Source organism: Ahaetulla prasina, chromosome 11 (genome assembly GCF_028640845.1).
Source record: "Ahaetulla prasina isolate Xishuangbanna chromosome 11, ASM2864084v1, whole genome shotgun sequence".
Classification (NCBI taxonomy): Eukaryota; Metazoa; Chordata; class Lepidosauria; order Squamata; family Colubridae; genus Ahaetulla; species Ahaetulla prasina.
Genome location: NC_080549.1, coordinates 6986771 through 7000589, shown reverse-complemented (window position 1 = coordinate 7000589; position 13819 = coordinate 6986771). Strand labels below are relative to the sequence as shown.

Genomic DNA, 13819 nt, shown 5'->3' with positions numbered 1-13819 from the left:
AAGAGAAGCTCAAACATGCATATTTATGCTCTCATTAAAATTTAAATGAGAATCTATTAAAATGGGAACCTGCTTATCAACAACATGTGGCTTGGATTCTCAAGTAGCCACATTTTCACAAGTACTGGGCTTGGCTTCCTAAACCTGGGATTATTGTCATCTAGCACATCCTACTGTGGAGTCCTTGGTGCTCTCTGAGCTTGGTTGCTTTGTCTTAGACATTTTTTTTTAACCCAACTATGTCACGTCATCAGAGAAGCACCTAGAATACCACAGTTCAACCCTCAAGCCTTAACTAATGTCTTCTCGAGATCTTCCTGGTCCTTTCAAACAAACTCTGGAACTTACTTGAGGTTTAAACTGGGTTTAAGACTATGATAAGACATGGCTGGTTTATCACGGCTTCTCATAAGCAGCCGACTATAATGGACATGTCTATCCAGGTCATGATTGTCCCAAAGGTGCATTTTCAAGAGGCAGCTGGACGTTCTGGGTTTTTTTTTTTTGAAGAAGTTTCACTTCTCAGCTCTGAGCTGAAGAAGCTTCTTGGGTGAGAAGCGAAACATCTTCAAAGAAAAACCAAAATGTCCATTTGTCTCTTGAAAAAGCACCTTTGGGACTATGGTGGACATGGTTCAGACAGAAGATTAAGCCAGAAACTGAATTCCAGTTTCTAAGAAGCAATTCTAGAATGACTCTACTGTATACAAAAATAATGACTTTATGGGTCATCAGCCTAGCTTTTAAAAATTTACCATATGCCATCAAATCTTTGTTGACTGTTAACGACCATATAGAGAGATTTCCTCTATGAAGAGTCCTTACATTTTCCAAAGATTCATTCATTTTGACTGAAACTAATTCCAGCCACCTTTCTGCTGGTTGTCTTCTCCTTCTCCTTCTCCTTCTCCTTCTCCTTCTCCTTCTCCCTCTTCTTCCTCTTCTTCCTCTTCTTCCTCTTCTTCCTCTTCTTCTGAAGTTCAGAAGTTGTGGGTTCTCCAACATTGGAGGTTTTTAAGAAGAAATTGGACAGCAGTTTGTCTGGAACAGTATAGGATCTCCTGCTTGAGCAGGAGGGTTGACAAGAGGACCGCCAAAGTCCCTTCCAACTGTCTTATTCTGTATTCTGTTCTCTTTCCTTCCATCTTTCCCAGCATTGGAGCCTTCTCCAGGGAGCTGAGTCTTCCCATCATGTGTCCATTTTAAGCCTGGTTATTTGACAACGCTGGGTTGATTTATTCAGTGATGCATTTGCTTAATTTCTTGGCTGTCCATAATTTTCTCAGGAGTCTTCTCCAATACCAGAGTTGAAAAATATCATTCCTCTTCCTATCCTGCTTCTTCAAAGACCAGTCAGCCTATGACACAATCCTTATTCTTTTCTTTTCTTGCCTTATCTTCCTTTCCCTTTCCCTCTCCTCTTTCCCCCTCCTCCCTCCCTCCCTCCCTCCCTCCCTCCTTCCTTCCTTCCTTTCTCTTTCTCTTTCTCTTTCTCTTTCTCTTTCTCTTTCCTTCTCCTCTCCTTCCCTCCCTCCCTTCTTTCTTTCTTTCTTTCTTTCTTTCCTTCCTTCCTTCCTTCCTTCCATCCATCCATCCATCCGTCTTTTTTCTTTCTTTCCTTCTTTCTCTTTTGAACACCAATGCTCTAATGCTCCAGTTCATAAGAAGAGATAAGTGATATTTTATGCAGCTGGAGAAAAATTAAGCAATGCCTTCCAGGACACCATCTAATCACAAACTCCCAATCACGGTAGCCTGGGCCGATATAAAACCAAGGTAAAATTAAGCTCTTTCTGACCTTTGATTCTTAAGGTCAAGATCAAGGTTCCCCTCGCACATATGTGCTAGTTGTTCCTAACTCTAGGGGGCAGTGCTCATCTCCGTTTCAAAGCCAAAGAGCCAGCGCTGTCCGAAGATGTCTCTGTGGTCATGTGGCCAGCACGACTAAATTCCAAAGGCACGCAGAACGCTGTTCCCTTCCCACCAAAGGTGGTCCCTATTTTTCTACTTGCATTTTTTACATGCTTTCGAGCTGCTAGGTTGGCGGAAGCTGGGACAAGTAACAGGAGCTCACCCTGTTAGGCGGCACTAGGGATTTGAACTGCTGAACTTCTGACCTTTCGATCGACAAGCTCAGTGTCTTACCCACTGAGCTACCGCGAAGAAGGTTTGTGACACAAAGATAAGGAAGTAAACGATGGTGCCCATGTGCCATAAACCTTTCCCTAGCCTGCAAAGCATATTCCAGTATCCTAATCATCTGAAACAGAGATCATTTCAGCCTTCAGAGCTTCTGTGACACCTTATTCTAACACTGAGCTCCAGGCTTCCCTTCTCTCTGGCAGATGCTAACACAGCCGCTTGCTATGAAAACGCTTGCAAATGCAATTTCCCCACTAATGCAATATTTAAGCTGGGGAAAAATGGCTCCCTGCAATTTTTCACCGATTGTCCAATTTTAACAATACCCTAGTAAGCTAATAATGTTTACATGCGTGGAAAGAGAGAGAGAGGAGATAGTTAAATGATTATAAATTTCCAAGAACTGACAGAAAATTGTTCCGTATTGTCTTCCAGAAGCGCTTGTGCCCCGAAGCAACAAAAAAATTGACAGTGCAAATTATTAAAAGTATGACAGTTCCAGGATCTCCTCTCCCATTTCAAAGGCAGCAACATATGCGAGAACTTTCATTCTGACTATCTAATTCGAGAAATTATCATTGACTACTGTGACTGAAGAGGTTCTGCAAAACTGCTTGAAAATTTTTTACAATGCATTAGGAGGACCTGTCCAAAATTGTCACATATTTAAGGTGCTGGCAAAATTCATTGCAACCCTTTAGAACAGGGATTGGCAATTATGGCCCCTTTACAAACTGTGGACTTCAACTCCCAGAATTCCTGACGGTTGCTGACTTCTGGTTCAGAAGAAAAGACCTGGGACTGAGGGGTGCAGCTTAGTGGTGAAATCTGAACTGGTTTGCCACCGCTTCGCTGGCTGCGCATGCACGGTATGTGCCAAATGCACACTGCACATGCATGCACAGTGCACATGAAATGCATGCTGCACACGTTCGTGTGCGCTTGTGCGGCACATGCACAGTACATGGTAAACACGCGGAAAAAGTAGTGTTGTGACTCCAGCCCCCGAACCTGGCCCCATGCCTGAAAGTGACTCCGAGAGTGAGGGGGAAGGGCCGGTAAGGCTTACCTCGGGAGCACCGATTCCTGTGGCTCGGCTCCAGGAGCCAGAACCAGATCAGTCGGAGGACATAATGAGGCCATCATCCCCTGATTCCTCCCTTCCCCAGGCTACGCTTTCAGACCCAGCTGATAATAATAATCAAGCTTGGCTTGACCCGCGCTTCAGAAGATTAGAGAGGCAGCGTCATCAAAGGAAGGGTGGGACAGGAGCCCCACCCCACAGGATATATAAGGAGCTTTGGGACTGCTCTCACTCCACGGTAAGCAAAAGTTTAGCTGAACTGTTTCAAAAAGCTGAAAGTTTTGTTACATGAGTCATTGTTTGAACTTTGGCAGGCAGCTGCAATTTCTCTGCCAGGACTGATAAGAGCTGTAAATCCACTGGCTGAAGGCCAGCTCGTGGGTCTGAAGTGGGGAAGGAGACAGAACAAGTAGTCTTGGGAAGATAAGTATAACAGCGAGGGGGGGAACAGCTGTGCCGTGCAATTTAGATTCACTAGAAAGCAGGATATCCTGCTTTCTAGCAATTTTAAATTGCGTGGCACAGCTGATTTTCGGAAATACCGGTTAGTAAGAACCAGTACATTTTTTTACTACGGGTTTGCCCGAACCTGTAGTTTTTATCACTATCAGTTCTCCCGAACCGGTGCAAACCAGTAGGATTTTACCACTGGTGCAGTTTAAGGCATAACAGCCCTCAAAAATCTTACAGGCATTAGAGACTCCCAAATATTGCAACCAGATATTGTACATTTATAAGTAGGAATGCTGCAGACTTTTGATCTGGAAATTCAATCCCAAAACAATTCAATCAAACTGATCAATCCAATTGGCCTTCCATGTCAAAACAAATGAACGACGTTCAAACGAACAGTTCGAATCGTTGACTTCCTTCAGGTGCCTTCCTATTGTTTATCACTTGTGGTCATAAGTCGAGGACTACCTATATTAAGTTACTTTTTGCATTAAGATACAAGGGTGACGGGGGAAAGAAACCATCTGTAAAAATAAAAATGTATTCTTACCTCGTTCGGTGTCATAGAGATATACAAATTTTTCCCAGTTATAGTATGTCAGAAGGCTTAAGATGGCCCCTTTCAGGGCCGGACGCATCTGGATAACAAACTGAACCTCAGCATCTGTTGGAAAGCTGGGCGTGATGAAAGACGTATGCAGTGCCCCGCAAAAGGATGTCAGTGTGTTCATTGACATCTGGTCATAGAATCCAAAGATGGCATAGACTCCTCTGGAGAACTGGGAACAAACTAGGAAGAACAGAAGAACAAAGTAATTAACATGGAGGGACGTCCCACAGGAAGGATCCCAACACTTTGGAAATAGCCATAGCCCTTAGACTTATATGCCACTTCACAGTGCTTTCCAGCCCTCTCCAAGCGGTTTTAAAGAGTCAGCCTCTTGCCCTCAACAACCTCGGTCCTCATTTTAGTGACCTCGGAAGGATGGAAGACTGAGTCAACCTTGAGCTGGTCAGGATCGAACTGCTGACAGTGGGCAGAGTTAGCCTGCAGTAGCAAGCAATAGCACTTACACTTATATATCACCCCATAATGTTTTACAGCCTGATCTAAGCAGTTTACAAGGTCAGTATCTTGCCCCCAACAACCTGGGTCCTCATTTTACCGACCTCAGAAGGATGGAAGGCTGAGTCAACCTTGAATGTGGTGAGAATCAAACTGCCGAAAGTCAGCAGAATTAGCCTGCAATACTGCAGCCTCACCACTTCACCACCATGGCTCTTGTCGAAACAAGAGGTTGCAATTCTGTTGACTTAAAAGTGTATGATGAATAGTTGAGGGAGCTAGGTATGTGTAGCCTATCAAAGAGAAGGATTGGGGGGACATGATAGCAGTCTTCCAGTACTTGAGGAGCTGTCACAGAGAAGAGGGGGTCAACCTATTCTTCAAAGTACCAGAGAGCAGGACAGGGAGCAAATGGATGGAAACTTGTTAATGGGAGATACAACCTGAAACTAAGGAGGAATGTTTTGACAGTGAGAATAATTAAACAATGGAAAGAACTGCTAGCCTCCCATCATCATGGGTGCTCTATTTCAAAAATAGACTGGACAACCATTTGACCAGGAGGGTATAAGGCAGGAGTGTCAAGTTCAATTTCATTGAGCTCTGGTTGACCTTGGTGGTGGGGGGCAACTGGGGGAGCGTGGCCAGCTCGATGCCACTCACTGGGCGTGGCCAACTGGGTTGATGTGGTCAGCTGGGTGGGGTCAGACAGCTTGATGCCCAGGGGTGAAATGCTTCCGGTTCAGACCAGATCGGGCAATCCGGTAGCGATGGGGGTGGATAGTTTGGAGAACTGGTAGCAAAAATCCCTGCACACACACACACACACCCATGCCCACCCAATCGCCCAGTCCCCACTTGCCTACTTGGCAGCTTACTGCTTCTTTTGGGCTCGCTTGTTTTTCCTGCCTTGCTTCGGCTGCTGCAATCAATTGCATCAGCTAGCAACTCAAGCTGCCTGCCTGCAATCCATCTCATCGGTGAGCAGAAAAAAGTGATCCCAGCTGAGTTGCCTGATCATCAGAGGCTTTTAAAAGCATTTTTTTACAACCTCTTCCATCGAAGAGGTTGTAGAAAAAATGCTTTTAAAAGTAAAAAAAAAAGTTGGCCACACCCACCCAGTCACATTACCCCACTACCACCAAGTCATGCCCGCAGAACCAGTAGTAACAAATTTTTACATTTCACCCCTGGTTGGAAGGGACCTTACAGGTCTTTTAGTCCAACCCCCTGCTCAAGGAGGAAGCCTGTAACATTTCAGACAAATGTTTGTCCATCCTCCAGATACTGAAGTCATTATTCAGCATTTGGCTTAACTTGGCAAAAGATTCTTACACCCAACTTGGCTTGGTTAGAAACTTTACTGCAGACGAACATCAAGTGTCTTAAACATAACAGCTGATTATGACTGAGGTCAAAATAAGTCAGGCAAGTACACATCAATATTCCCGTCTTTAACCTCTAGATGTCTTCCTCCTGCCCTTCCAAATTAAAAATGGATGCTCACTTCAAAGATTACTTGATATACTGGGTTGGAAACTGTGCTACATTTACATTACAGTTCTCTTTAGCCTGAGAACCAAAAGTTCCCATCACACCAGTCTCGGCTCTCATCCATATTCCACATGCATATTCATATTTAGAATAGGAAGAACATTAGAATAAAAGGCTCATCAATTTTAAAGAGCGTTTAAATCACAGTAGGGGGATTCATGACTCAGAATAAGCACAAGAGTATTTGGTGTCTATGGAGATTCTCAGTCATCCAGGTCATGGTTGTCCCATAGGTGCTCTTTCAAAAGGCAACTGGACTTTGTTTTTCCTTGAAGACGTTTTGCTTCTCATCCAAGAAGAGTTCTGAAGAACCTTCTTGGATGACAACTGAAGAAGCTTCTTTTCAAAAGGCAACTGGACTTTGTTTGTCCTTGAAGACATTTCGCTTCTCAACCAAGAAGAATTCTGAAGAACTGAAGAACTTTCTTGGATGACAACTGAAGAAGCTTCTTTTCAAAAGGCAACTGGATTTTGTTTTTCCTTGAAGACATTTCACCTCTCAACCAAGAAGAATTCTGAAGAACTGAAGAACCTTCTCAGAGGAGAGCTGAAGAAGTTTATTTTCAAAAGGCAACTAGACTTTGCTTTTCCTTGAAGACATTTTGCTTCTCATCTAAGAAGAGTTCTGAAGAACCTTCTTGGATGACAACTGAAGAAGCTTCTTTTCAAAAGGCAACTGCACTTTGTTTGTCCTTGAAGACATTTCGCTTCTCAACCAAGAAGAGTTCTGAAGAACTGAAGAACCTTCTTGGATGACAACTGAAGAAGCTTCTTTTCAAAAGGCAACTGGACTTTGTTTGTCCTTGAAGACATTTCGCTTCTCAACCAAGAAGAGTTCTGAAGAACTGAAGAACCTTCTCGGAGGAGAGCGGAAGAAGTGTCTTTTCAAAAGGCAACTGGACTTTGCTTTTCCTTGAAGACATTTTGCTTCTCATTTAAGAAGAGTTCTGAAGAACCTTCTTGGATGACAACTGAAGAAGCTTCTTAGATGAGAAGCAAATCATCCTCAAGGAAAAACAAACTCTGGTTGCCTTTTGAGAAAGCACCTTTGGCCCAACAGAGTTTGGTCTTTCTTTTCAGCCACTAATACACACAACTCCTATGGACTGGACACCTTCTTCACCGTTACAGGCCCAGCATCTTTCTCGTCTGCCTTTGTGGAGTTCAGAAGAAGTAAGGATAGTAGAGCTGCGGTTGCATTAATAGATCCTTGACTCTACATAAAGTAGGCTGCAGACAGAATAAGCAGCTCATAAACGGGTTGTTAAATAAGCAATTTTGGCAAGTCAAGATGAAGCAAGCAGTCATAAAATTTCTTTAGACGAAACCCCAGCTCCATCCGCCTTATCTCCTTAATAATTAGGGCTCCTTACACCTGCTTTCCAATTTTACGCACTCATGTCGAGTACTTATTTCAAAGGGGGGGGGGAGCTTAATATCTTTTTTTTTAACCCACATAAAATCAAGACACTAATCATGTTTATTTTAGCCTTTCCAGTTCAGTATATTAAAAGGCGGTCTTTTGGATAAGAAAGGGAAGGGCGGTAAACCCTTAGAACGCAGGAAATTCTCTCTCTGTCGTAACAGTTGCTTGCAGCCTTTGGTGTGAACATTGAGACTGTGTTCCAGAAGGCAGAAAGCACCCCAAGGTCACTAATTTTGCTCCCACCATTCTCACGTGCAAAGGTTGAGAGCCTTGTGGGAGAAGATTAACATCTCCTGTGGTGGGGACCTTCTCTCCTGAAACTTCCTGAGAGCCCACAGAAGAGCCTCAAAAGCTCATCACGTTTGGTGACCTTGTGAGGTTTCTCCCATTTTGTTTAAAAACCCTCTAAATTTATGAGAGGAAGACTCTAGAAAGAGTGCAGAGAAGAGCAACAAAGGTGATTTAAGGGACTGGAGGCTAAAACATATGAAGAACGGTTGCAAGAACTGGGTATGTCTAGTTTAATAAAAAGAAGGACCAGGGGAGACATGATAGCAGTCTTCCAATATCTTAGGGGCTGCCCCAGAGAAGAGGGAGTCAAGCTATTCTCCAAAGCACCTGAGGGCAGGACAAGAAGCAATGGGTGGAAACTAACAAAGGAGAGAAGCAACTTAGAACTAAGGAGAAATTTCCTGACAATGAGAACAATTAATAAGTGGAACAACTTGCCTGCAGAAGTTGTGAATGCTCCAAAACTGGAAATTTTTAAGAAAATGTTGGATAACCATCTGTCTGAGATGGTGTAGGGTTTCCTGCCTGGGCAGGGGGTTGGACTAGAAGGCCTCCAAGGTCCCTTCCAACTTTGTTGTTGTTGTTGTTGTTGTTGTTGTTGTTGTTGTTGTTGTTATTAAGGTTCCAGAAATAAATTTATGAGGGGAAGGTTCCAGAAATAAATTTATGAGGGGAAGGTTCCAGAAATAAATTTATGAGGGGAAGGTTCCAGAAATAAACCTCTCAAGCCTCAGAAGGCCAACTCGTCTGACCGCCACACATTAGGGAAGCAAATGACACCTTCAAAACACGATTAAAGGATAAATCAATAAACAGAACAAGCTACTCTATGGAGATTCTCAGTCATCCAGGCTGTGGTTGTCCCAAAGGTACTTTTTCGAGAGGCAACTGGACTATCTTGTTTTTCTCTTTTGAAGAGGTTTTGCTTTTCATCCAAGAAGCTTCTTCAGCTCTGACTGGACAGTGGGGAATGGAAAGATTTCTATCCAGGGGTGAAATCCAGCAGGTTCTGAAGAACCTATAGTGTAGGTAGTGGGAATTTTGAGCAGTTCGGAGAACCGGCAAATACCACCTCTGACTGGCCCCAGAGTGGGATGGGAATGGAGATTTTGCAACATCCTTCCCCCAGGAGTAGGGAGGGAATGGGGATTTTGCAGTATCCTCCCCCTGCATGCCCACCAAGCCACGCCCTTAGAACCGGTAGTAAAAAAAAATTGGATTTCAACACTATTTCTATCCTTTGCAGACAGCTAACTGTACAATTTGGGATGAACCCCTTTTGACTGGTGTAGGAGTAGGAAAGGATTCCTAAGAGAAAACTACAGGAACCAGGAGCACTACTCGGGTGACCCTGAGGACACAGATAAACCTCCAAGTGGCTTCAATGACCTTCTAAAAGGATGCAAAGGACCAGCTGTCTGCAAGGAAATATATTTTTTTTATTTCATTTTGTCACAACAGTATACACAAACATTGTCATAAAAAAAAAACATATCATGAAGAAAATATATATATATATATATATATAAGTAAAGAATATGCATCAGCTATATTAATTTGATATAATGAAGGGAACAATAGGACAGGAACGGTAGGCACTTTTGTGCTCTTATGCACGCCCCTTAAAGTCCTCTCAGGAATGGGGTGAGGACAATAGTAGACAGTTTTTGGTTGAAGATTTTGGGATTTTGAGTAGAGACTATGGAGTCAGGTAATGAGTTCCAAGCATTAACAACTCTGTTACAGAAGTCATATTTTCTGCAATCACGTTTGAAGCGGTTGACATTAAGCTTGAATCTATTTTTTGCTCTTGTAATATTGTGATTGAAGCTGAAGTAGTCTTTTACAGGAAGGATATTGCAATAGATGATTTTGTGTGTTAAATACAGGTCATGTCGAAGTCGACGGAATTGTAAGTTTTTTAATCCCAGGATTTCAAGCCTGGTGGTATAAGGTATTTTGTATATAATATAAATCCTTCCATTCCCCACCATCCTATTAGAGCTGAAGAAGCTTCTTGGATGAGAAGCAAAACGTCTTCAAAAGAAAAAACAAGAAATTCCAGTTGCCTCCTGAAAACGTGAACTTCCTCAGTTGTCTAAGCGTTTGTCAGAAATTGTGTCTTATTTAAGTATGCTTAGCCACTACCTGGGCAGGTAATGCTGCAGAGACAGTCCTTTCTTAAATGCTTCTCTGCTTCAGAATTTTGCTCCAAGCTAGCTGTCTCTCTCTCTCTCTCTCTCTCTCTCTCTTTCTCTCTCTTTAATTCAGAAAACAAATGAAAACAGATCTACTTCTCTGGGTCAGCAGTGAATTGGTGGGTTCTGGCAGCAGACGGTGGCTTCCTTTGACCCATGTTGTTTGTTTATTTTATTTTATTTTTATTATTTTCCTTGGGATTAGTTGTTTGTTTCATTTGCGGCTGGTAAGCCATCTTAAGTACCACTGCAGCAGACCGAGAAAAGAAATCTGGGAACACTATTAAAAATTAGGCATGGCGTGTGTGTGTGGTTTTATATTCTCTCTCTCTCTCTCTCTTTGTATTTGGGAGCTCTGCTCACAAAGCCAAAATTTATGTCAACTGTGAGTCATGAATCTGCTGGCTTTTTCCCTTCTCACTACCACCCCTCACCCCACCTTGGCAATTGCCCGAGTACTGAAAATTATGCAAACATTTAGTGGAGAGAAGAAAGTAAGGAGACCGGCCTGCTCACAGCAACACTCCCCACCAGTATTTATAGAGAGACGGCAGCTCCGACCACGCTTTGCTCACATGGGCATGAAGCCGAAAGCAACAGCCTGAAGATAATGATTGAGACCTCGTCGAAATGTTGCCAAGATACCCTCAACCTTTTACGGGAAAAGACCTGAATATGCCAAGACCTATAAAGATATTTATATATATATATAACCTGTAGCTGGAGTAAGATTTCTTTGTGACTAATACATTGCTATCTCTGACACACGCTTTAATCTGGAAGGCTAAGTGTGCTTTTCCCACTGGCTTTTGCAACAGAATTTGAGATTATTATTTTTCTTTTCTCCCAGATCTCTTCATATTTTAAGAGGAAAAAGTCCAAGATTGTGTTCCCCACCATTATTGGTTAACTGTAGTTTTTAACTCCCGTTCAGGTTGCAAACTCCCCCAAGGCTAATTAAATACAAAGATTTCTGTTTTGTGAAACTTAAGGATAACCATATTTTGGAGACAATTTTGAATTCCTGGTAGCATTGGTCCAAGAGCATCAGCATTAGGTTTTGCGCTCCCTGAAGGCTCCAATCTTCCACTGCTTCCTGATAAGAAAGGAGCCTATCACTGTTATTTCAACTAAGGGAAGCGCTAAAAGTAGAATTTGGAGAAACGATAAAAACGAAAAAAAAGGAATTGTGTAACTTATAAGCAAAGCCGATTAGGAGCCCAGTCAATTTTCTTTTGAGTGTCTGGTTTGGCTCATAATTAGCTTGCCTGAATATCAAGCCGTTCCAAGCATTATAGACATTATTTTCTAAAAAATGAATTTTGCAAGATTGAATGGCCCATCCTTTAATTTGGAACACTGTCGAAGAAGGAAAAAATTCATCAAAAGAGCACAGGACAGCGGTGAAAACCTCTGAAGCCTGCTACTAGTTCTGTGAGTCTGCTACTGAGTGTGCGCTTTGCACGTGCATGTGCGCCTAAGGCGTGCCCGCGCAGCACTAAAAAGGGAACATTTTGAAGCCTTCCGAGTCTGCAAAGGTAAGTAGAACAGCGAGGGGGGGAATCTGCTGTGCCACGCGATTTAGATTAGCTAGAAAGCAGGAAATCTGATGATTCTAGCTAACATAAATCACGATTCCCAGCTGATTGTAGCCAAACTGATTGTCTAAAATACCAGTTCATCCTCTCTGTGACAGCCCCTCAAATATTGGAGCAATGATATCTTGTCGTCCCTGGTCCTTCTCTTCACTAGACTAGCCATGCCCAGTTCCTGCAACCATTCTGCATATGTTTTAGTCCCCTAATCATCCTGGTTGCTCTTCTCTGCACTCTTTCTAGAGCAGTGGTTCTCAACCTTTATAGTGCTGTGACCCCTTTAATACAATTCCCCATGATGTGGTGACCCCAACCGTAAAATTATTTTCATTTTGAATTTATCGCGCCTGAAGCCGTATTGGCTAGCGATCTGAACTGCTTGCGATTGCCTTGAGGACGGAGGCATTAAAGCGGAGACTCCTCCCCTATTAAGTTTATAGCGCCTGAAGCCAGATTAGGCTAGCGATTGGGAGTGATTGCAGCTGGCTTGAGAGGGAGACATCAGAGCAAAGATTTCTCTCTTTTTTAATTCATCGCGCCTGAAGCCGAATTTGGCTAGCGATTTGAAGAGCCTGCAGCTGGCTTGTGGAGTCAACCATTGGAGCGCGATTCTTCGACTCGCAAATATACTTCCCATATTTCCGATGGTCTTAGGTGACCCCTGGCAAATCGTCATTTGACCACCAACGGGGTCCCGACCCACAGGTTGAGAACCGCTGTTCTAGAGTCTCAACATCTTTTTTTACAGTGTGGTGACCAAAACTGGATGCAGTACTCTAGGTGTGGAATCTACATCATTTGTGCAACAACGTCAGGGTAAGAAACAATGTAAACTAACGGAAATGATGTAACGGGAGTAATGGCGTAATGGCAGAATGAGGCACCAAACGGAAATGTATACAAACAAGATAATTTTGAATTAATAGGCACGCTGGTTTAATGTGCCCCATCTTTCCAAATGGTCTCAGTAAATGAAGGTTTGAGGTGTGGTTGTGGGTATGATTTTTGGCAAAGGAAACACCAGGAAAAATAGATGATGATGAGCCATGGTGGCGCAGTGGTTAGAGTGCAGTACTGCAGGCTACTTCTGTTGATCACCGGCTGCCAGCAGTTTCACAGATCGAATCTCACTAGGCTCAAGGTTGACTCAGCCATCCATCCTTCCGAGGTTAGTAAAATGAGGATCCAGATTATTGGGGGCAAGACGCTGACTCTGTAAACCGCTTAGAGAGGGCTGTAAAGCACTGTGAAGCGGTATATAAGTCTAAGGGCTATTGCTAGTGCTATTGCTGTGTTTGTTTGAGTTGACCAAGGATATTGCCAAGCAAGCTAAGATCCAGACAAGCTTTTTCTAGTCCAGTGGACGTGAGATGTCAGGGTACATAATCTTTTATGGACAACGGGCCTTACCAGATAAATAAATGGAGCACTGAATGGAAACAGATCTATCATAATAATAGCTTTGAATTTTAAATTGGGGTTTTATTAATACTTTTAAAATTTAAAATTTTAATTTTAATTCATCAGCCTTTTTGTAATTTGTTATGTTTTAAATGTCGGTTTTAATTGTATATATCTTGTGTTTTATTTCTGGCTGTACACCGCCCTGAGTCCTTCAGGAGAAGGGCGGTATAAAAATTTAATAAATAAATAATAATAAAATAATCAAGAATTGCACTCAAAAAATGTAAATGAGATCAGGAGAAATCAGGTGGAAATTAAAAATGGACCTCCCTGAAAATAAATAAAATTGATCAACGCGCTGCCTCTCTTGGCTTCATAAATTTTTTCTTCCTGGTTGCATTAGCATCGCAGTTGGGTGAGAACCGTCTCAGCCATTTTTAGGAGGCTCCGCGCAGATCTTTCAAGAGCCCCATGTTTGGCCCTGCATCCAGCTCACTCCCCGATACTTGGGACCCACTGCAACCTAAAACAGCTGGGGATGAGTGCTCCAGATGTGGCTTTCAGCACCAGTGCTCAAAAGGATGCTTGCCTACATATTTATCTTCC

At 42.9% G+C, this 13819-nt stretch overlaps 1 protein-coding gene across 1 annotated transcript in view; it reads right to left on the bottom strand.

Moving 5' to 3' along the window:
• The window catches only part of GRIA3 (glutamate ionotropic receptor AMPA type subunit 3), a 179486-nt gene that overhangs the window by 133585 nt on the left and 32082 nt on the right, over positions 1-13819 (bottom strand). The window contains exon 3 of the mRNA XM_058154573.1: positions 4230-4469. Coding sequence (XP_058010556.1) covers positions 4230-4469 — 240 coding nt within the window. The remainder of the gene's footprint in view (positions 1-4229; positions 4470-13819) is intronic.